At 42.2% G+C, this 23,693-nt stretch overlaps 2 protein-coding genes across 2 annotated transcripts; both read left to right on the forward strand.

Moving 5' to 3' along the window:
- The first annotated feature begins 1,501 nt into the window (after positions 1 to 1,501).
- dctn2 (dynactin 2 (p50)) lies at positions 1,502 to 13,788 on the forward strand. The gene is made up of 14 exons (XM_086199810.1): positions 1,502 to 1,833; positions 2,149 to 2,217; positions 5,302 to 5,398; positions 5,590 to 5,651; positions 5,983 to 6,081; positions 6,936 to 7,096; positions 7,753 to 7,906; positions 8,156 to 8,221; positions 8,443 to 8,481; positions 8,720 to 8,797; positions 9,355 to 9,426; positions 10,177 to 10,279; positions 11,548 to 11,639; positions 12,962 to 13,788. The coding sequence occupies exons 1-14, from the start codon at positions 1,798 to 1,800 to the stop codon at positions 13,046 to 13,048; spliced, it is 1,215 nt and encodes a 404-aa protein (XP_086055936.1). The 5' UTR covers positions 1,502 to 1,797; the 3' UTR covers positions 13,049 to 13,788.
- A 5,762-nt stretch (positions 13,789 to 19,550) lies between these two features.
- ddit3 (DNA-damage-inducible transcript 3) lies at positions 19,551 to 23,255 on the forward strand. Its single transcript, XM_086199817.1, has 4 exons — positions 19,551 to 19,708; positions 21,120 to 21,181; positions 21,592 to 21,801; positions 21,966 to 23,255. Exons 3-4 carry the CDS (start codon positions 21,646 to 21,648, stop codon positions 22,746 to 22,748), a joined length of 939 nt encoding a protein of 312 aa, XP_086055943.1. The 5' UTR covers positions 19,551 to 19,708; positions 21,120 to 21,181; positions 21,592 to 21,645; the 3' UTR covers positions 22,749 to 23,255.
- Positions 23,256 to 23,693: the final 438 nt, after the last annotated feature.

Below are 23,693 nucleotides of genomic sequence, written 5' to 3' on the forward strand. Positions count from 1 at the left end.
CTTAGTGGTCTCATGGTCCTCCACCTCAACCTTTGGGTAGTCATATCAGGGACACGACAGATGGTCCGGTGTCCCACTCAGTGCTTAGTGTGAGGTCTGGGGGACCTCATCTGAATCAAACCGAGGCTTCGATGTTTGTCAGCGTTCACTGTTTATGCGCAGCGGTCCAAAAACCCATAGGCAGACATTCATTGACCTTGTGATTGTACTGGTGTTGAACCGAGTCAGTTAGGTCCCAGCAGGGAGGAAACTCTTTCCTGGCCTCCACCCTTGGATAAACAGTAGCAAATGTATTCCATAGACGTAATAGTTGCCTTTGATGTTTGTTGCTTAGATTCAAAGGGAGACATGCAGGAAAAGCGATGGGGTTTTACAGAGGGTGTTGCTACCCCCTAACAGAGCAGTGAGTGCAAATATCTATGTGTCAAGGTTGAGCCTCACATGTACAAGAAACCAACAGTGGAGTTTGTCAGAGTGTTATAGCCACTATTTCAAAATCAATCCAGTCAGTAACATCCATCTATCCATCCATTTCTTATACCGCTTATATGTTGAGGGTCGCTGGGGAGCTGGAGCCTATCCCAGCTGACACTGGGCAATAGGCGGGGTTCCCCCTGAACGCGTCGCCAGTCCGTCGTAGGGCCATCAGCAGCAATTAGGGGCCCAGTATCTTGCTCAAGGACACTTCAACCTGGCCACCAGGGGAAATGAGGATCGAATTAGCGACCCTTTGGTTGCTAGACGGCTGCCAGTAACATTAAGATTACATTTGTGAACCATTCACACTCAATCATAAAGGCAGATGATTTGTCAACGGATTAAAATGTAGCAGCGTTGTCCTCCAATTTCCCCCTTGCTGTCAGCAGAGGCCACTTAACTACATAAATTTGTGCTTGCTATAAAGTGTCAGGGCAGGACAATGCTGAGACACATCCATGATACTCACGTATACACAAACGTACTTACAAGCAGCTCTTTCTTTAAAAACGTTCTTAAACGTGTAAGGTATCATATAATGTTAAAAAAGGGTGCAGAATAGCGGTGTAGAACATATTTGACTTTACAGTATTAATAAGAACAGCGTGGCCCCTGATACGGCCCTTTTACTATATTGACAAATCAAAAGAAGATTTAGATAAAGCAATAAATCACTTCTATGGATGTTCTTGCAATCTGCACCTGAAAGCAACTTCCAGTAAAAGCAGATTGGACAAGTTTTTCGTATCAGAGTGATTCACCTTCCTCTTAATCCACTGTTTTACCGCAGGGACGAGACTCGCTTGCTCTGGTCTTTAGCGCCACCGCGTGAGAGATCTGCAACAACAAATGTATAACGTTAGAGAATGAACTCAAAAATAATTTTGTGGCTGCAGGACATAATCTAACGCACGACGAGCGCAACACAGAATACGTTTTAAAGGATATTCTTTAGGGTCTAGCTAACATTAGGGGGTAAAATCAAGGAAACGCATGCGTACTACAGTTTGTCGAAAGCGTTCGTTTTGAGTACAGTAGTATGCCGTCTAAAGACTTCCATGTTCGAAGTGTTTCCACTGATGTGGCCGTCACAGACACCTCCCATCCGCCTCTGTCTGTAAACAAACCTAACGCAACCGCGGTCTAGTCGAGCTAGTGACCACATCAGCCTGCAAGCCTGCGCCGGCTGAGACAGACTGCTAACTCATCTATCGAGGGCTTTTGTTATAACACGGTTAAGCTTAGTGATAATTCATACTTTTAAGGATTGTTAGACAAATTCTCCGGATTTGCTTATCTCCTCTTTGCTTTCCACCAACAATGGCTGATCCTAAATACGCAAATTTACCAGGAATTGTAAGTGGCTAACGCTATCAGACAGATTAGCTAGAATGCTATTTGGCAGCATTGACTGGCAGTGACAGCTAGCTAACACTTGTACCGTTGTCTCAGCTATCTGCTAATTTTCTGACAATTAATAAAGCCAATCACTGCTTGCCAGTAGATGTTAACATTTTAGCTGATATCGTTGGACACAAGCTGCCAGAGTGCAGGGCTACACAGTTGATAAATAAATGTTGACTGAGCCAGGGCGTTGGCCAGGCTAATGACCATAGCATTGTATCAGAACGCGCAAGGCTCATGTATTTTTGTCTCAAATTGCATCAATAGGCCTTTAACGAACCGGATGTGTACGAGACAGGTGACCTTCCAGAAGATGACCAGGCTCAGTTCGAGTCGGTAAGTTGACCTATTGAATTTTCTGGACCTGAGCAGGCTGCACATGAAGCTAACTGAATTTAGCTTGAAGTGTTTACATGTCGTGAAACAGACCAAGTGCTTATTTCTTCCTTGTATTAACGTGTTTAAGCATCTAACCTCAAAATTGCTCTGCTTATTTCACAGGTTCAGCAAAAAAAAAATTCAGTTAATTGATTAACTCAATCTCAACGGTTGCCTTTTGAACTTGTAATTATAACACTAACATTAAACCGCTCCCGATCTGTTTGAGTTGTCTACACTAACTGTTTAGTGAAAATAAACCAGCATCTAAACATGCCGCCTTTTCATTTATACAGAATATACAGTAAATTAATTAATCAACAATTAGTTTGAAATTGGAAGTTGTTGGTCAGAATTTGCTTAAAGAAATATTCAACTGACCAGCTGAGTGAATCCTAATTGGCATTTTCCCCTTCCATGTTTCCATATTTGATCCCCCCATACCCTTCACCACTGTTTTGACTCTTTCCCACCACTCCTTGGACTCTAGTTTGTACAAGTAAGACTAAATCCACTTTATTCTCAGTGAGCTTAATGCCATGCTTTCTTGCATGTTTTATAATCTCATATCCACTTTTCCTAACTCTTGATTGGGATGAAATAGAGAAAGGGAGTGACCCCTTGGTGCTCTGTGATTCATCAGATTTTCATTGTTTGAAGTGCAGGGTGATTTTTTTTTTTAAGTGCAGGGCCCTATGATTTCTGTAATGTAGAAAATGCAGATGGATCTGCAGAATTTTATCCAAATTGAACAATCTATACAGTTTTCTCCGCCATTGTAATACTTGGGTGAAGCGCTGATGTATAGCACCCAAAGAATCAAATGGGTGAATAAGAAGAAGGAATTCTGTAATTCTAGAGCAGAAATGAGCTGTGTGATGAGAAGTTGATGCTCCTTATTTTGAGTGCAGTTTTCTAAGGAAAAAAACCCAATGAAGGGTAATTTGTCAAATCATTTGTGCAACAAATAAATGTGGAAAAGGGATGTTTTCAACTGCTCTGCTTAGGTTCATCCTATTTGATGTATGACTACATTTGTGGAGGTAAAATTGTATCACTCTACCAACAAACTAAAAACAAAATAAAAGGAATTCATAGGGCCCTAACTTGAAGTGCAAGTATGGATCTTTTCCTCCTTTGTCTGTTCTCAAGTAAATCTTTGAAGTAGGTTTGGGCGATGTAATTGTACCAGCACTAGAAGTGTGTTCACCAATAGAGATGCGTCAACGCTGTCTCTGCTACAGTGCTGTATTCTGGCAGCCTGTGAAGAAAATGATCTCGCAAATCCTGCAGCCTCACCAGGTAAATTTATTTGCGGAGACATGGAAGAGGAGGGGGAAATTTTAAATGCAGAGCTAGATAGAGGCGCCATCTTAACCAACTTAAATGGAGTTGGAGCAGAACATGTTCTGCAGTTGTCTTTGCATGGAAAAATTCAAATGAAAGAAGCAAATATTTATGTGATGAAGTATTATATGCTTGTCTTGACTATTTGTGAATTGAATATGGAAAGCTTTTACTATATTGTGACACTACCACCATATCAACCCTATCGCCCACCCCTACTTTAAAGGAAATGGTGATGCTGAAGGCTCTTCATTAAATTATATTTTTCTGTCTCACTGAGTCATGCACTGACAAATCAGTGAAGGTCCAACTGTCTGTCTGAATGAGAAACAAGTGTTTATTTGTGTTTTAAAGATTTCCTCATTTAACGTGTCATGCCCTTAACATTTGCTTCCTGACTAACCCCTCTTTGCTGAGTAGGTTTGCAGCAGTGATACGCCGGTTTTATGGTATACAATGTTCATGGGTCGCTGCACATTGATGGTTCTCACACTGACGCATCGTCCATATGCAGTCTCTTATATTTTGAAAATGCAATCAGACAAAAACACATTTTGGCCATACTTTTGGCACTTTTATGCTCCTCTGTTTTGTTTTATCTTACACAAAACAGATGCTGCTAATGACATCTTCCAATGAAGGAGAAAGTAACATGATGGTGGTGTTAATGGACTATCTTACCACCCAGAACTGTTGGAGAGAGAGGGAGTTGGAGCTTAGTGCCTTCGGGGCTTTTCAGCAGCCACTCTCAGAACACTGCTTTCTTTCTTATCTTTCCCCGACCCTGCCCAACTGCTCCAGTTGTGTGCATGGCATGTGATAACCACATTAATCTGTGTTGTCTCTCTCTTTTTCTCTCCCACCCCCCACCTTTTTATCTCCCTCTGCTCTTCCGTTACTTTCTCTAACTCTTTGGAAACCCAAGGAGCTGGTAAGAGCCTGACTAACTCCTCCTCTTCACCCCACCCCGCCCCTCCCTCCTTACATCTGGGTTACTGTCTGGTTCTCTGTGTTTTGTTGTCCTGCCTATGTATTCATCTGTGTGTATGTGTGTGAATCTGTACCTGTGTCCTGTGTTTGTGCCAGTGGTGTTTTAATCCTACCTTCAATCTCCAGTTCATCATAATTGATCATTAGAGGGTTTCATTAAATGATTCACTGTCTTGTGTGCTCACTAAGATCATATAGAAAGAAAGTGTAACAGCTTACAGCTTTGGCTCCAGCTTTTCATTCACGTAACATTGTTTTACTGTTGTAGACCTCCGCCGCATCCATATCCTTTTTATTTGCAAAGCCAATTAAATATTTGAAAGATTCTTGAAGATCCTGGTTAAATTGCCTGCTGGTATTATAAATCATTTTGAGGTCATACTCCTTCATCAGTCCTGTATAATTCCTATGGAACTGCTGACGATTTTTCTTATTCACGGGGTATAATGGTTTTAAATTTCTGAGACATCAGATTTTGGTAAGTAATGACTTCAATGTCAGGTGAATCAAATACCTCAGCATCTTCAAAACTTTTTTCTTTGGTGATGATCTAGTATAGAATTTCCTTAGAGTTGAGAAAACTGAGACCATATTTCAAGTTGTCTTCCTTGGGCTCTCAGACTTGCTGCTGATTTTACAGTCTTAACACACCTTTTTAATGATATTATGATCATCTTCCTTGATTTGCTGGTGTTCCAATGACAGGAGGAACTCTGCAGTGACAGTGTGGAGAGGATTGTGGTCAACCCCAATGCTGCCTATGACAAGTTCAAAGACAAACATGTCAGCACCAAGGGACTCGGTCAGTGTAACACCAACAAGCTTCATTCAATTCAATATTTACCAGATGTTCATACCATAATTCCTCACATGACCATTCGTGCATGTCCCTGGTGTATTTGAAGGGTTAGCTTGGACATAATATGTCACCAGTAGTTCTCCTTTTGGTCTCTTTTCTGCAATCTCTTACATCCTATTTGTGTCCTGTCACAGACTTCTCGGACAGAATCAGTAAAAACAGAAGAGTGGGCTATGAGTCTGGAGAGTTTGAAATTGTGAGTACATTCTGTCCAGCTTTTGTTATTCTTCAATAAGTATTATTATATATATTTTTTGTATTTTTTTACTGTAAGGTGTCCTCAGGTGCTCAGAAAGGTGCCAAACAAATCAAATGTATCATTATCATCCTTATCATAAGTCATGTTTTTCTTGGTGCCCCCCTCCCAGGTTGTGGTATTGGGTTTATATGGAGGGTAATAACACCACTATGTTGTTTTGTGGATTTTTTTTTTCACTCATGAAACATGCATTTGCCAATAAAGTCGAAATGGTGAAACGGTAGTGTTTTTTAACCTTCCTCCTCTTCCTTATTTCCTTGCTGTTTAGCTGGGGGATGGCTGTGGAGTGAAAGAGACTCCCCAACAAAAGTATCAACGCCTGGTGAATGAGATCCAGGAGCTCAGTCAGGAGGTGGAGGCCATCCAGGTGGACTAGTACACACACAAACATGCACACACATTTGTCTCTCTGTTGTTGCCAGGGCCCTGTTCAGACTTAGTATTAACATACGCCCTGAGTGATACGATTACAAGCACAGGTGGGAGCGCACCCAAGGCAAATCTTAGATAAAGGTCCATATATGAGGGCCGGTCTGTGAGAAGATTCTCCTATGCAGCAATGTAATTAGAGTTTTATCTGTGTGTGATCCCTCAAAGTGGCAGTATAAGAGCTGTTATAAATCTAGGCAGCAGAATCCGGCCGCTCGCCCGGCTGTCTCCCTGCTGTTATCCATCCAAGGATCTTTGTCTAATGCCGAACAAATTATTTTGATGCTGTTTTCTGCATCTTGGTGTGTCATTTTTCCCGCTACCATTTTAGATTGATTCATCCTGTGTCTGAAACAAGCTGCGTTAGCTCCCGTCTCTCTAAAGAACCTCTGATCGGCACATATCCAGAAGCAGTCCCTTTTCTTGATGGCCATGCTGAACCCACAGCACATGACAATATAAATGACATCCTAAAACTTGTGGCAAGTTATGAGCAGTCTGCATAGTAAGCTTTTTGTTCACAGGGGAAACACGCTCATTGTATTAATAATAGAACAGTGGTCTGGATCTGAATAGAAGTGTAAAAACCCTGAACTAGACTTGTAAATCAGACCGTGAATTTTGCAATTTTGTAGGTTTTTGGAGTTCGTGTGACAGAAGAAAGACCTTCTTGGCTTAAAAGGACTTTTGGTGCTTGATCTCGTGAAACTCCACATTGCTTCCCTACCGTAAAAAGTCAATGCTGTGTAAAAAACAGTTACTCAACCATTTTGTCATCCCATCTGCTTTCAGACTGCCACAAAAGAAAGCAATGCAGAGGAGCGCCTGACCCCAGTGGTACTGGCCCAGCAGGCAGCCCAGCTCAAACAGCAGCTGGTTTCTGCCCATCTTGACTCTTTGCTGGGACCACAGGCACATATCAACCTAGCTGACCCTGATGGAGCACTGGCCAGGTGAGCTGCAAGAAATGGCAAGATGATAAAGCCAGAGGACGAGCATCTCGCATCTGAGAACTGCAACCTGTCAGACCCAGACAGAACAAAGGAAAATGGAGAGGCTTGATATGGAGAAGTAGAGGAAGTCAGCTTGTGCTGGGTTGGGGTGAAAAACAAGATTATTTACCCACTGGGGACATATTACTATTGAAGTCGCTGAAGAGTGGAGGGATGTGGGTGGGGCAATACAGCCGTTAGTAGTTGCCCTCACAAGGCACGCTGAGCTTTTGAGAGGGCAACCTGAGGAGCAAAAACCTGATGGACAGATGATTGAAGGGAGATGAAAACTGAAGAAGGTGGGAGAATAAGTGTGAGAAGTCATACAGAGATAAGAGACATACTGTTGGTAGATGTCAAACCTCGACAGAGCACGTGGGAAGGGAACTGAAGATGCTGAGGGAAATGAACAGTGACACAAGGGAAGAAAAGTGGTGGTTGGGGGGGGGGGGATCATGAATCCTATCTTCCAAGAGCCAAGCTCACTTTGACCTTGTGATTTAAAACAGAGCCTGAAAGTCTTGGAAAGTAAGATCGAGGAGCACAATGGCGCTCTGGGCTGAGAACCATTCTGAACAAATAATCCTTTCGTGTTTCCCTTTCCGCCCTTCCCACAGGCGTCTGCTCACCCAGCTGGAGGTGGCCAAGGGCAGCCGTGGCAGCTCTGCAGGAGACGGGAAGACGACAGCATCGGCTAAGGGCCCAGATGGAGTGGTACTCTATGAGTTACACAGCAGACCAGAACAGGAAAAATTCAATGAGTCTGCCAAGGTACAGTTGAATGGCGGATGGAGGCACCAGTCAGTGTCTCAGATGAATGTACAAACAAAATGGGCAAATGTCTCCACGGCTACGTGTGTTTCAGTTTTTATACTCCTGAGAGGACTTTCAGAATGTGTCGAACAGTAAACACGAGAAAATGACAGGGAGGTTATTGTGTTGGTGTTTGTGTGTGTGTGTGTATACCTTGTGGGATTTTCTTGTCAGTGTCAGCCACGTGTTGCCTTGTGCTCTCTGTAGATGGCGGAATTGGAGAAACGCCTAGCTGAGCTCGAGATAGCTGTTGGCTCAGGATCAGACAAGCAGGTACACACAGTCTTTATACACATCCCCTCTACTGGCTTCCTCTCTCATTCACACTCATTCTGTTCATCCGCCTCCCTCTTTCACCCTCACGCCACCAGGATTTTCATGCTCCTGTTGCCGTGTAACCACCTACAAACTGAAACGGAAATAAAATCTTCCAACTGATATACTTCATCTTTTGTCTGTTAAAAATAAATGTGTCCTCTGTTGTTATTTTACAGGGACCTTTGAGTGCTGGCATGCAAGGAGCCAGTTTGATGGTGAGCACTCGTCTACTTTCTTCCAGTGCATGTATGCAGATTCTGTGTTTTCTCTATCCAGTGTGCCGCCAGAGAACTGGGTCATACTTCAAAGATGACACCAGATTGTTTGTTGCTGCTGTGTTTGTTGTAACATTACAAACACAGTAGAGGGTTTTTGTTTGTTTTGTTCTTCTTTTTTATTTTTTTTGCTCATGTATAACTTCTCTATGTTTGGCTGTGTACTTGTTTGTATCAGGATACTTTAGAACTCCTGCAGGCGAGAGTCGGTGCACTGGACTCTTCCACTCTGGATCAAGTGGAGGCCCGGCTGCAGGTAAGGCAGCACAGGAGAAAAATGATAGTCAAGTCCTTTCTATTTAGGGTTTTACAGTAGTTTTGTGATAGTTTCCAAAATGCTGTAGTGTCTTTCAAACTTTTTTTTTTTTTTTTTTTTTTTTTCCTCGTGGAGAGAACCATAAGAAATTCACCAGAAATCAGTACAGAGTAGAATACAGGGTCCAGGATGTGACAGTTGGCCCGGCTCTGTCAAATTGGTCATCCAACAAAACAAAATCTGTCTTATATTTGTGTTTCTTTTAAATTACAGCTATGAACTGTGGTGAGTGGAACAGTACATTTCACATTTTAGGTGGTTAACCTCTATTTTAAGTCCTGGAAAACGATACACTGCCACAATGCAATTGATAATTAAAACTCAGGGACAAATATCTGATTTCTGGTGAATATCATGCCACGAGAAACAGTCAACACAAAAGAATTTACCACAGTATTTACATTCACATTTCATCATTTTTTTTTTATCTGTATCAAAATGCCTCTGTAATGCTGCCTATCATACAAACGGCACAAACACGTTTTCCCCTGATTTAGAGCGTCCTTGGTAAGATGAACGAGATTGCCAAACACAAAGCAGCCATCGAAGATGCTGATACACAAAAGAAGGTTAGTAATCGTTGGAGCTCCCATCTCAACTGCTGCAAGCCTGATCAATACAGGATACCCACATACTTATTATATACACTCACTTTGAAGAAAAGGTATGCAAGAACATATGTAACATTTTTGGTGGTTTCAAAAGCAGTATTTTACTTATTATTTGTAAGTATCAAATGTGGAACTGCAAAGTTTTCAAACTGGCTCACACCAGCTTTCACGTTCACAGATACTGATGTGTCAGTGACTGGCTGGTCAGGCTCTTATTAGTTCACACAAATGCAATTATCATTTGATTTTCTGTTTAAAAAAAAAAAAAAATTTAACAAAAGGCTCCGCAGATGCGAATCCAAGCCAAACCCAAAAGTTGTTGCCCTTTTTGTTAGTTATTCATTTGCATTCAGCTTTCAGTCTGCTTTGTTTTGGTCATGCAGCACACTCAACAGGCCAGCAGAGGGCATGACATGCTAACTGGTTTTTATCTAGAAATATTGTGTTTGTACATCTTATCTTAATAGGTTGTCTAACATCATAATAAAAAGAAGTATAAACTATGTTTTAATGTAAGATTATGTATCAGCAGAACCAACCAGTCCCATATGTGAAGCCAAAACCACGCACTGATTGGTAAAGCATCGTTTGTCTGAGTAAAGTTCTGCAGCTCAGTTCTGTCATTCACCTCTGTGTATCGGTCTACTTCAGTGTTGTCATGGGGGTTTGCACTTGCTTTAAATCTGCTGGTGTGTGTTTGCTCTTCAGGTGTCACAGCTGTATGATGTGGTGCAGAAGTGGGACACCATGTCCACTTCTATACCTCAGGTGGTGCAGAGGCTTGTTGCTGTCAAGGAGTTGCATGAGCAAGGTAACACTCTGGGGGTGAAACTGTCTTACAAGGTGGTCACTCAGACCAACCTACTGGTGGTCAAGATGTTTTGTGGTTGAGAGTTATCGGTCCAAATATTGTCATACTACCTCTTGAAAGACAACAGCTGTGCCACTTTTATTTATGTGTTAAATCACTCAGAATTTTAAGAAGCTCAAAATCCCTCTGAAGCGTAGCTCATACACATCAGCTGCTGTGCAGACTGAAAGTGCTGCTTGTCTGTCTGCCACTCGGTGAACAGAGAGACGCTCGTCTGGCTCACAGGGAACTTCTGGTGTCTGTCTTCTTTTAAAAGTTGCTAGATTTGACAAGTGTTAAGAGAGATTGGAGATGCAGTGATAGCTCGCAGCAGGCTGTTGGCCTCCATAAGAACCAACACTCAGGAGCAGCTGCTGTGTTTATGTGACACCTTTCAGCACACAAGTCCAGTCTGGTGTTTGGCTTCATATCAGACCGGTCAGAGAACAATGAAAACCTGGAAACTATCATGTTCCGTTCCTTTGTGAGAATGAAAAGGAACCTTGAAGTGTCACCCATGAGGGTTCGAGTGTAAGAAGCATGTAGGAAGTGGGTTAGTGGGGGTGGGGTGCAACGTAAAATTGCAAAGCATGTAGAGTGGAACCACATCAGGCTGCATCTCTGCTCTGATCAGAAAAATTAGCATCAGCAATGGGAACGTCTGTGTGGTAGACAAAAGATGAAAACTAAGCAAAAAATGAGATTCAGAAGGATAATGGAGTTGGTAAAAACCGTGCCATTCTATTATAACAGAGGCCAAGAAAATCAGAGGGAGATTCAAAATGGTAATAGAATTAGACTGAATCTTGCTATGCTGTTAAACACCCCTTGGGGTGAGGAGAAATGCATGATATTATGTATCACATTATCATCTTTTTAATATTTAGCACATGAAAGCAGAGCCGTAGCATTAATAGATTATATTGATAATTCATCTCTGGGAGCTGAGGAGGTCATTTATCACCCAGCGTCTCCACATTGATTCATCACAGTCTGAAGCTAAAGTGCTCAATGGATGCCCCCACTCCTCCACCCCTCCTCATTTTTCTCAAAGAAGCCAAGCAAGTGAACAGAAAAATCAATTTATCAGCTAAGATTAAATGTGCTTTGTCTGATAAAAATAAAGACACTACAGCTTTTTTGAAAATAAATCTGATCATTTGAGAACCCAAACTCATTTCTTCTCTCTCTCTGCTGGTGATTGCCTTCACTCACCCGTCTCCTCGCAGCCATGCAGTTCGGCCAGCTGCTGACCCACCTGGACACCACCCAGCAGATGATCAACAACTCTCTGAAGGACAACACCACCCTGCTGACACAGGTGAGACGTTTGAACTCTGCACATTGATCATGCGCTGATAGACTGTACGTACTGGGAAGATAATCCACTGCTGGGGAGTGGAATTTACCTCAGCCCAGTGAACTCCTCGGGGTTATGCACTCGCGGCACATTTGCACTCGCACCAAGACCTCTGCAGAGACAGCTTCAACCTTAAGTTTTCCAGAAGATTGGCGTCTCTGTTAGCGGTCAAAGTCATTGCTTCTGTTCATTCACCTGAGCATGGTACGGCAGCAACGCCTTGAATATAACTTCATCCCATCTGACACGTTGGGTCCACTGGGACTTGACAATGACCTGATTCAACTTTGGTGAACAGAGGTCAAGGCCACTGTGATCTCATAAAATACATTTGATCGGCCGTAACAAGAATGGATTTCCTGGTTATGACCTCATTTCACAGAAATGTCCAACATGGACAAACCACGGAGATGACATTGTATATCGCAAAGGTCAACTTGATTGGCATCATCGTATTTTGCAAAAAGACTTTTCTGGTCCTTACTGCTGAAGAACTGTGTGGCAGTAATTTTTGGGAAGAATTTTCTTTTCCCAAATGGCACCTTAATCGTTGTCCCTCAGGCTTCAAGTTTCCCCACATCATTCTTGTGTGTGCTGAATATTGGAACACGATTAGCCTCAAAACTATTTGTGGTGTCGCTCATCTAGGAGGGCCGACTCTTAAAATCTCATTTTCATTGAGCTCAGAGAAAATGTACTCTTATCATCACAGCCTTGTAGTGCCACACACACACACACACACACACACACACACACACACACACACACACACACTGGATTCCACACCATGACGCTTAAACATTCAACTCAACACATTTTTTTAACTGGATGGGATTTGAAGTTTTAATTGACCCTTCACTTCTTCTGCTTGAGCCATCCTGTCTCACATTCAGTTCTCTTAATCTGCTTGCATGTACTTTATTTGATTTGATTCTTTTCCATCTAGTACTCAAAGTAATATCCTCACTCCTCAGCCTCTCTCTCTCTCTCTCAAGCCAAAACGCCCACTGACAATTGGCTTTTGTTACCAATGAGAACGGTATAATCAGCATTCACTCTGGTCAACTAAGAAAAAAGAGCATCTTTCTTCCTGTCGATGGGAACGGGGTCAGCTGGCTTTATTTAGCGAGTGTACGCAGGTTTGTGCTGTGGGAAAAGACTATTTCTCTCTACTCATACATCTTCCCTCCTGCCACTTCTCTCCACTCTCCATGTAGTTTTACAAATTCTCCTTCCAGGTCTCGTCACTTGGCTCAGCCTACTGTTGTTTTTCCTCGTCTCAGGTCCAGCAGACGATGAAGGAAAACCTGGTGGCTATAGAAGAGAACTTTGCTGCACTAGATCAGAGGATGAAAAAGCTCTCCAAATAAACACGGGCAGAGTTTGGACCAGGACCGGGAGAGTGTGGACATGGACAAATACGAGCTGGCTGGAGAGCACAGAGTGCGGTTTAGGTTAACTCTGTCCTTTCTGGCCATCCCTCTCTTGCTCTCTTCCTCTGCCTTTTTTTTTTTTTTTTTTTTGCACAAAGTGGAATGTTAAAAAAGTTGGAGTAACAAAAGAAAAAAAGACCAAAATGTTCTTATCCAACCTCCTTTCCTCTTTGTTTCTCTTGAGTCAAATTGATATCAACAGAAAACACTTACGTCCACTATCACATGCCACTGATTGCAGTCCCCTGTTAAGCTTGTTGAGTTTTAGGCTGGATTTTTTTTTTAAATGAATATTAAAAATAAGAATATCTTCCTCTCCTTCTGGAGCTTCACACTATTACTGGATTTGTACTGTAAACTTGGTTCTGATGAAAAGGATGGAATCATTGGAGATGTTGTCAGCTGTGTAGAAGCTAAAGATCTTCTAGCGTAGCAGAAGCAGGTGTGCGAGGGCCAAGTCACGGAGGGACAGCTTGTAAATATGCCTGCGTACCTGATTGTTTCTTCACTCTCGGTCACTTGTAACTATTATTATTATTATTATGACTGAGACCAAACAGCCACAGACAAACTTTTAATCTGCTTTGTCATTGCCTACAAGTCAACTGTATTGTACAACTGTGGTCATGGAAACTGATCAATAAAAAAAAAAAAATGTGCGATAAGTTTTGGCTACATTTATTTCACAGCTAGATCTTGGCTCGTTTTCTATTTAGCTGGATTTTTTTTTTCTCTTGTAGTTAAATAAAGTGGAAGTGTTGATTTTATAAAATGACTTGCTCCCTTAGACATTTTTTGTGAAGGCAGTGTGAAATTTAAACATCAGCGCGAGTAAACACAGGGTCAGGCATCATTTAAAGGTATTGTAAAATAGAATTTTAATGTTTTATCCTCCAAGTCTGGAAACACAGCCTCCTTTTTCATGGTTTTGTGTAATTTAGTGTGGTGGCATCTTCATTTGTGAACACTAGGTGGCAGCATAACCTTTAATAAAAGGCAGAAACGGCACACTTGTACTACCTGAGCCACTCAAGTAGTCTAGACTACTCAGACATACCTTTACATGCTCGTTACCATCAGATATCCCATGATGAGTTCCACACACAAAATTGAGTGATTCTCTTCGTTTTTTTTTTCATCAAAGAAAAGTAACCACATACTGGACATCTGGATTTTTCGTGGATAAAAAAAAAGTACAGAGTTTACTACAGGCTCTACGATAGAAATGCTATGTCAAGAAGTGTTAGGAAGTCCACAGTGAGCCGGCATGAGGAAGATTTCTTCTCATTTCCTGTTCATCTGTCAAAGAGCTACAAAAAAAGTGCCTCAAATAATTAGTTTAAGGGGGCAAAAAGGAATTTCCAATCTTAATAGGATCTTACATTTGTAGATTAAAGGGCAAAAGTTCATTTTACATTTTGAGCCGACAAGAATCAAACTGCTGAGAGGAAATAGGCACAAAATAAAGTGCCGTGACTCTCATCCAATATTATACTTCTGCTTTTACATACACAGTCATTCAAAGAGTAAATTAGCAGCACGAATGTGTCTGTAAGGTCAGATTAAACTCTGTGTGGCATTCTTTGGTTTATAAAAAGCACTCAAACCAAAGTTCGGCTCCAGTTTGACGTCAGGTGACGGTATTAGAGGAGGACAGATAATGAAGGGGAGGAATCAGGTGCCTCTGATGAGTCATCCAGCAGTCCTGCCAGTTAAGTAACTGCAGCTAAAAGCTGCTTCAACCGGATCAATAGTTAAGTTTAAGGTGGGCAGAGAGAAAGAAACACACGTCTGGCCCCGTATCATCGGACTCCGTGTTTGACATGAACATGGATTTCTATTTCACTTTAGCCAAGAGGGGAATTTGCTTCCAGTTTAGAAGGGAAAACCTCAGATGACACGCGCCGTAAACTGTATATCATGTTATCAAGCATTTGTCCTTCTATTTTGGGTGGACCAGTTCCGGTCAAGCCCAGCTCCATCTGTTAGGGTACACATTTTGACACGTCTACAAACTAACAGCAACCAACCTCGACAACAACGGGTATTAAACTGCAGCTCCTCTCGTGCTCGGTGATATGAATATGACTGATCAAACAGGACCTCCATGTCAAAACAGGTGATATTAGCAGTTATAAATACAAACAACAGCTCTCAGGGAGCTTGTAGTAAGATAATACCAGTCGGTCATTCTTGACACCTCAGAAGAATGTTATATATGTTGAGCAGAAAGTCCCCACCCGCTTTTACTCCACTGAACCAAGTAAATATTGAACTCCTCAGGCAGCTGCACACAGAGGAGGCTGACGGGAGCGCCAGTCTCTCCACGACTACTGGGTGAAGGAAACTAAGGAGAGAGATGGAGTGTGTGACCAGTATACACAGCTGTATCAGACTTCAGGCTTCTTAAAAGTTCAGCCCTACTGTTTCTTGTTCGGGCTTGTTTTTGGTCACACATTTGTGCCAAGAAAATTGTTGTTGTTGTTTTTGTTTTTAGTAATCTACAGGCTGTGCTTAATTGATTCTAATGTCATGGAATCAAACAAACATTTACACACAGGAAAAAACAACAACATACATTATAATAAGCAAGTGAGGAAAAAAAAGGGGGGGCTTCAGTTTGTGTGTGTGTGTGTGTGTGTGTGTGTGTGTGTGTGTGTGTGTGTGTGTGTGTGTGTGTGTGTGAATCTTTTTGTTGTAGATCTTGAATGAGCTTGAACAGATTAGGAGGGAGAGAGAGAGAGAGAGAGAGAAAAAGAGAGAGAAAGAGTAGGTGGACGTTAGCAGAGTGAAGTGAGGGTGGATGCTGTTGTGGGGCAGAATGAGGCTTATAGCAAATTAAATAAGAGAAGAGAGTGGAGTGGAGTGGCGGGAGGTGAGGCGAGGAGGTAAACAGGGTTTAACAGGCTAACCAGATTATCATCCTAAAGCTCCCAACACATGAATCTCAACAAGTGGATGTGACACGGAGGCGTTAAAGCTAGCGAGTGATGAGAAAGATCATTTAATTCTTTACATACACACATAAAAAAAACAAACTTTAAAGGCATAAAATAAAAGGCCAGAATGGTGATGACAGATGAGGAAACCTCTTGAGGAACTAGATTGTAAATGAGCTGATTAATGGGCATCAGATTAGGTAGAAGTTCAATATTGTTCTCAGATGAAGTGAGTGTTGATAGGAGAGATGAATGTCGCCAAAACAGGGAACCTGAAGCTCAGTGACAATGTTGGTAAAATGTTTGTATTTTTGATCAGAACCTCTGGGACCTTCTTTTCACGATATAAACGACATTTCATCGCAGAATTTTTCTCTCGCCGACAGGTCAGCGTCTGCGCTGAGGTGAGCTCTCCCTGTTAGTTGTCAGGAAGTTGAAAGGCGATAAGAAAGGGCAAGGCAGGCAAGAGAGAGGGAAGGGGATTTACTGTATCACCAGTCCAGTTTAACAGCTGTATCAGTTGGTCTCCGCTCGCAGAAGGGATGAATTCCGACAGCTGGTGTGTGTATGTGTGTGTATGTGTGTGTGTGTGTGTGTGTGTGTGTGTGTGTGTGTGTGTGTGTGTGTGCTGGGGGGGGGAACTGGGTGTGGAGCCTTGACCAAGGGCACAGGACAGACAGAAGGGAGCGTGGTCTGGTGGCTGGCAATTTCCCAGACTTGTATGGTTTACATAAAACAAAAGAAAACTAATTTTGAGACGATAATAAATCAAACAATCAATAATATTCATTAAAAAAATGTTGTTGTTTTTTTTTTGTTGCCACTGTCGAATGAGAGAAACTGAAGGAGTGTGAATAAGAGCAAAAAGAACAAATACAATGAAGGAATTCAAATTAAAATCTCTCGTTGAGGCTGTTTTACTCGTGGATGTGCGAGTCCGTCTGATTATGCGGTGAGGTTAAGGGTGTTGCCGGACTATTTCTGTTTGTTTGTTCATTTTCAAATTTAATTTCAAATGTAATCATCTTTAATATGTGATAACAGTTTTGTGGTGGGAAGATATAGAGATTTTTATGAAGTGAAATGTGGCAACGGCAAACAGAACATTCCCACCAGTGCAGCAGCAGTTGAAACACAAGCGTTCATAGAGGAATCCCATCAATACATAACGGTAATTAATAGTTTATTATGTTATTCAAAGAGAGGACAATGACAACAATGAGAGACAAATTAAAGGTGTATCGCATCTATAAATTATTTGGGGATTTTTTTTTTTGTGAAATGACATCAATCAATTAGAAAACAGACCACCTATTAAAAGAATACAGAATGACGCAACCTCGATGTGGGGTTGTAAACAGTGTTTTATAATGAATACAGCACAGACTGACAAAATAAACAGACAGCGGGGTGGGGAGGGAGGGAGGGGGTGGAGGGAGGCTGGAAGGGTGGAGAGAAACTATGCTGAACTACTCAGCAACAGCCACTCAGGTCGTGACGTGTTCACGGTGCTTCCTGCAGCGCTTTAACCCGGGTCCTAGAGACAGTACTTGAGCTTTCTATTCGCTACTTGGCGCTGTTGCTATGGGGCTGTGCATGGCGCGCCGTGCACGTGGCGACGTGCGCGGAGAACACTTTATGTGTGCTGAGTTTGGGATTAAGGGGCAGAAAAGTGTCAGCAGCCGGGCGGAGAGGCTCGCATCAGGAGTGTGACGGAATGTGATGTCGGTGTCATGATGGTGTGGCGTTGTTTACTTTGCCAACAGTCTTTAAGTTCCCCCGTCATCTGCTCGAGCGTCTCTCACACTGACCTCTTTGACCTTCTCATCTCAGATTGTATCGCTATGTCGCTTTTTAAAGACCTTCATTGTGATTGTAACATCCTCGGGAGGGAGTTTAAAGAAGACTTTTCCGTGACATCACTCAACTGAAACGTATCCATGAGGTTTTTGTTGACAAGATAATCAATAACAGGCGGTTATCTGCTGATGTAACATTGCGGTGTGCCTGTGACCGACCTGCGCATCTCACGTTTATATTGTTCTATAGAAGCAGGTCGACGTAGTAGTTACACTTTAAAAAAAAAATTGAGTATTAACTTTGCAGTGAGGGTATTGATAAAAGTGGTAATTCACATATTAACAGTTTAATCTCTTTTGTCTCAGTGGATAAATGTGATAAGAGAGACCATGTGGGTCTTCTGTCGTTATTTGTTTATTCTAACTACCATTTCAGTTTGGATCGGTTTCTTTTGAAGTTACAGTGTATCCGATATATGATTACCGATTCTTTTTAACCAACTATTGTTTAGGACGGCACGTTTCCGAGTAACTCCTTGAATTACAGTGGTAGGCTATGTAGAGGGGAAAAAAACAGTTTCGGAATATAATAATGACAAATATGACAATTAAAAAAAACACATTACAGAAAGAAGATTGTTGATTTAAAGTTAATGTTATCATTGTTGAGGAATAATAAAGAATTCTGTTGGATTTCATCATCAACAGCTCAAAATATGAGCGGACATCAGGAAAAAAAAAAAAAGGGGGGGGGGGGGACAGTCTGCTGTTGGATCCCACCCAGCTGAGCGCGGCTCGCGCCACAGACGCTCCGCCGGCCCGGCGTGTTTTCATGTCTCGCGGAGAGGCGACAGCGCGCGCGGTATGAAAAGACTCAGTACAGTGCACGTGCGCTCAATGTAGATACCGTATTATACACAAATCTGGCAGGTTACGGATCACGTGTCCATCTGAATTGCGCTCATACCGACTACAGGTATCGTTCTGAGACGTTTTGTGTATTTTGAAATTGTTTGATTTCTGAATTTGTTTTCCCCTCAAAATTTTCCTCTTCGCGGATTATCACGCGGGTAAGGGGGTGTGTAAAGTCAGAGGCTCCAGACAGGCAGGCACGTGAAATAAAAATTTAAAAAAAAACAACAACAACAAAAAACAGCTGAGGTCAGATGTTAATCGATAATAACAACAAAATATCGGCAGCGAATAACCGATAAACACAACAAACCCCCTTTCTTTCAACCGCGGCACCAGCTCGTAAAGATAAGCCTTTGTGTCCCGGGAAACAAACAATTCTTCGACATTGGATATCCATGCATGCATATATGTATATTTTTAGATTTTTGTTAGAGCCAACACTATTTAATAAAACATGTTCTGATTCTGCTGGTGTTATCCCCAGCTAGAAATTGGTTGCCAAGCATTGCATCATTCCTTTCATGTGACTCCCATACGCCCCAAATTCGTCCTGGCCGTCTTATGACTGCATCACAACTGCTGCTCGCACAAACTATACAGAAAAACAGAGAGGACTACCAGCCGGGGCGCCGCCAGAGCCCTCCCCCCTCCACGTTCGGCCACGCTATTGGATGTCGCCAAGGGAAAGATCTTAACCCTGCTCTCCTGATTGGACCCTCAAAACGCCCCTCCGTGTCGTCAGGTTCGGTTGTGGGGAAACCGTCTTCCCAGTGTAAGGTTCGGTTGGCCGCTCACTCTTTATAAACACCGCCGGGAGTTTCCGTAAATTCACATTCGGCCGTCAAGACTGAACAATGGTTAACATGAGCTATCAGCAATTTTTACTAAAGTATCTACATTCGAATTCAAGACAGTCGAGAAGGCGAACGAATAAAAGAAAAAGGGTAAGTGATGGACTTTTGTCATTTATTTAAGACTTTTAAGTTTGTAGGTTGAGCTTTTTTCCTTTTTTTTTTTTGTAAGTCTTCCAGGAAGTAATGTCACTTTATGAGGTGATTTGATTTAATGGAAAGAAAAAGATTAAACTTAAAAGTGCACATTGAGGTTTTTGTTATGGGCGGGTATTTTTTGTCGTTTTCAGAATAGCAGTTGTCAATATTGTTCACTTGCATAAATGTGTGGTTGACGCTTAGTTGGCAGATCGGAGTTTAAGGTTTTGACACGTTCACCCGTGAAACTTTTTCAAAACCTTGATATCGCAACGACATATTTAGCTGTGTTATTATTAATTTACCCGTTTTGCAGGTTAATTGTGTGACTGACTTTAGCCCAACGTTACTCCGACGTGTGGTGGAGCTGTGAGGTCGAGACTGAGCCGCTCAGCCATACTTGTTTTCTCTCTTTTTAACTGTTTTGACAATTCCTTATCGATTAAATACGAGTGTGACAGATTCGCTAAATGTCATTTATTTGTTTTTGTTTTGGCATCAGTCCTCATCCCACGCTTTTCTTTTCTCTCTACGTTTTCCTTTTGTTTCGCCCATTCCTGCTGCTGGACTTGCATTTCCATGACGTAATTGTCTTGGCACACAAGAGTGGACATGAAGCCTAACTAAAACCAGAAAAAAATAACATTGGATTATTGTATAGAAAAACAACATTTGGAGGGTATTTTATGAAGGAATTAAAACTTCAAACGACTGCATTCATGCCATTTGACACCAAGTTTAATATATTTATATAAATATACATTTTTACTTTACTCTTTTTTTTAACTTTGTAAATCACTCCAAGGCTGAATCAGTGGAGGAATGCGTATTTGATTGATTTATTTATTTATTATTGTTGGCACATCAAAGGAGACAATTAGAAGAAGCCCTTATGTAATTTTCCAGTGTCGTCTACAATAAATAATGATGGATATGAATTGTATTCTGGGTCAAACCGCGGTAAACATTTAAAACAAGCAGCAGATGAGCTTGTCAGACCTGCAGGTCTCAGGCAGTCGTTTTCAACCTCTTGTTTTGTCGATCCCAACGTGTTTGGAGGAGCGTGGAAAGCAGGGGGCGCAGTAGAGATCATGTAGGTCTTTGTTTACATGAATGAAGGGACAAAAAATTGTACTTCTTTATCCTCTTTGATATTTGAAGCAATAACTGATCTTTTTTGTATTAGTACTTTGTATTAATTTGTAATATTTCCCAGAGCAGGGATTTATCTGCTAATTTATTGCACATCTCGTTTCTAAACAGTTTGCAAAATCATCACTTTCATCCTGAAATCTCAACACATTTCAGCTTCCTGGACAGTTGAGGGGGGGGAGAAAAGACTAACCACATACCTTTTTTCTTTCAGAATTGTTGGGACAAGTTATCTCCAACAAATTGGCAGACTTGATTAACAGAGACTTTCTAAAGGTAATTTGCTTCTTTCGTGTTTTAATCTTGCAGCATCCCCTCTGAATTGATGTAAACCTTTTTTTTTATTATTATTTCACATCATCTTTGGATTTGCATAATTGAAGCTTTTATACTTATTTTGAACATTTAATTTTCTCTTATCAGCACTTTCACTTCACTCTTATTCACCCAGTACTCTACTTGGGTCTTGTTTGCTTTATCCCGGTGTAACTCATTATACTGATAAATACTCCCAACAGGATTTTCCTCAGTGATAAACACCGGTTTTAGTCAAATACCTACAAACGATAATTCTATTGTAGAGTAAATGGGACTTAAAACCTGTGCCTGTTTCTGAACCCTCGTGTGTGTGTGTGTGTGTGTGTGTGTGTGTGTGTGTGTGTGTGTGTGTGTCTGCTCCTTCTCAGGTCCAGTGTGAACTGTGTGGCCGAGTATCTGTGCATTGCGACTTGATTGGCGAGATGACTGCCGAGTGGCTACACCTGCCCCCGCCGTACCCCCCTGGCGTGGGGCCGTTGTGTGGTGCAGAGTTGGAGGCGTGGTATGAGGACCTGCAGGATATTCTGGGCTCCGACACGGGAGGGGCAAAGTTGGCACGCGCCCCCACATGCACCGAGGTCAGTAGCCCTGAAGAATGTCTGGCCATCTCACCCTTTGAGTGTATTTGAACATTTGTAACTCTTTCAGATGAAAGAAACTTCCTTTCACCTTCTGTGGTTTAAAAATTTGTGACATTTGACCCGTTTTGGCAGGTGTTGACATTTACGCTTTGTACCTGTAGAAGGATCCAGAGTTTCTGGATGTTCTGGAGAGTTGTTCCCTGACGTGGTTGACGGACGGAAGCCAGACTTGGGGAGAGGGCGTCCAGAGGGCGACAGAGCAGATCCACAACACCCAACCTCTGCATCACACCTCATCGTCATCATCCTCCTCTTCCTCCTCCTGCATGAGTCCAGCTGTTGCAGAGGAGCGGAGGGCGGAGGCTGAGAGTGGCAGAAGTGGAGATAGCTCGACAGGAGGCGGCAGTGACCTGCTGCCCCCGGAGTTCTTTGAGTTGCTGAGTGAAGGAGGAGTGGGGACGGTGGATCCAAGCGGGACGGTGATCAGCAGTGGCTATTACTACCACCATCATCAACACCACCAGGCTAATAACGTCCAACCGGCGTCTCCCTCCGCCAGTGAGGAAGAACTACCCTGCGTCCCAGATTCTCCATCCTGCTCCTCCTCAGCCTCTCAGTCGCCTTCTCAAAATTGTTCCTCTCCATCCTCACCCGTCTCCTCTCCTTCCATCTATTCGTCTTCCCGCCTGGGAAAACGTAAGAGGAGCACCAGTGAGAGGGCCAACGGTGCCTTGTCCTCTTTTGCCTCCTCCACGCAGCGTACGTCCTCGTCATATTTGTCTGCCAAAAAGAGTCGGAAAGAAAGAGAGCAAGAGAACGAGAGGAAGGTGCAGGAGCTGACGGAGCAGAATGAGCGCTTGAAAGCAGAGATTGAAAGGTTGGGAGAGGAAGTCCAGAGGACACGTAGAGCCCTGATAGAGAGACTTGTCAACACCAGGAAATGAGGGGGAAAAAAGGGTCAGGATGGAAGAAAGGAAGAGTAAAACTGGTCCTACAGAATTGGAATAAGCAGTGGTGAGGAAAGGTGTAATACGGTAGTCATGAAATGCCTCTTAGACTGGAAAGTATGGAGACCAAAGATTTTTACTCTTATGATTTTTGGAAGAGACAGAGAGCTAACATGGTCAGAAGGAGGAAAGTGATGAAAGTCAAAACAAGGAAACGCACAGAGGGATGGGCTGCAACAGCACTGCGGCAAATAAAAAGACACAGCATGTACAAAGGAAAAAGGAAGCAGAAAGCTCTTATTGCATATCAGGCACAAGTCTTGATGGATGTTTTGTAACTTTTAAAGAAAAGTTAAACGAAATAGAAATTTTAGACATGACAGTTGTGAGCATTTGATGACTGGTATGTTGGACAGAAAGGATTCAGAGAGTGCATTTCATTGTCGTCCCTTACCCGCCATTTTGCAATAAATTGTAAACTCCTACTTTTTTTAAGGGCTGCAATCTGGCAAGCAGAGATTATTTGCCCCATTTTGTGGAGAGTTAAGGAGCTCAGGAAAAGTTCTGAATGTGCCCCTTCCAGTGTGAGTATGAGAGAATGTGTTTTAGGAGAGAATTCATACCCTTTCTTACTTTTTTATAAGCTCTGGCTTGTGTGTGTATGTGCATTTAAATACAGCAAGTAGATCCCGGCTATACTTTCTAAGCTGACCTTTTTTATTAATATGGGTAAATGGTGGTAGGATTACTATAAATTGTTCTACTCTGTACTACTATTTTTATATAATTCGGTAATATATAAAATTGTACTGTAATGGCTTGTACTGTCATATACCAACAGTTATTTTCTCATCGCAGTCACACAAATTGCTAATTGTAGAATAAATATGCATGGCTTCTATCATTGATGGCATCAAATACATGTATTTTACTATACTGTTT

This window comes from Aulostomus chinensis, chromosome 3 (genome assembly GCF_037954235.1).
Source record: "Aulostomus chinensis isolate RoL2024-O1b breed Wild chromosome 3, RoL_Achi_v1.0, whole genome shotgun sequence".
NCBI classification, from domain to species: domain Eukaryota; kingdom Metazoa; phylum Chordata; class Actinopteri; order Syngnathiformes; family Aulostomidae; genus Aulostomus; species Aulostomus chinensis.

Bases quoted from the DNA above. Each gene is read 5' to 3' on its own strand.
- dctn2 (XM_086199810.1), top strand. From the start codon at position 1,798: ATGGCTGATCCTAAATACGCAAATTTACCAGGAATT. The intron at 5,399-5,589 runs GTCAGTGTAACA...GTCCTGTCACAG, and splicing joins TGTCAGCACCAAGGGACTCG to ACTTCTCGGACAGAATCAGT. The intron at 11,640-12,961 runs GTGAGACGTTTG...TCCTCGTCTCAG, and splicing joins ACACCACCCTGCTGACACAG to GTCCAGCAGACGATGAAGGA.
- ddit3 (XM_086199817.1), top strand. From the start codon at position 21,646: ATGACTGCCGAGTGGCTACACCTGCCCCCGCCGTACCCCCCTGGCGTG. The intron at 21,802-21,965 runs GTCAGTAGCCCT...TTGTACCTGTAG, and splicing joins GCGCCCCCACATGCACCGAG to AAGGATCCAGAGTTTCTGGA.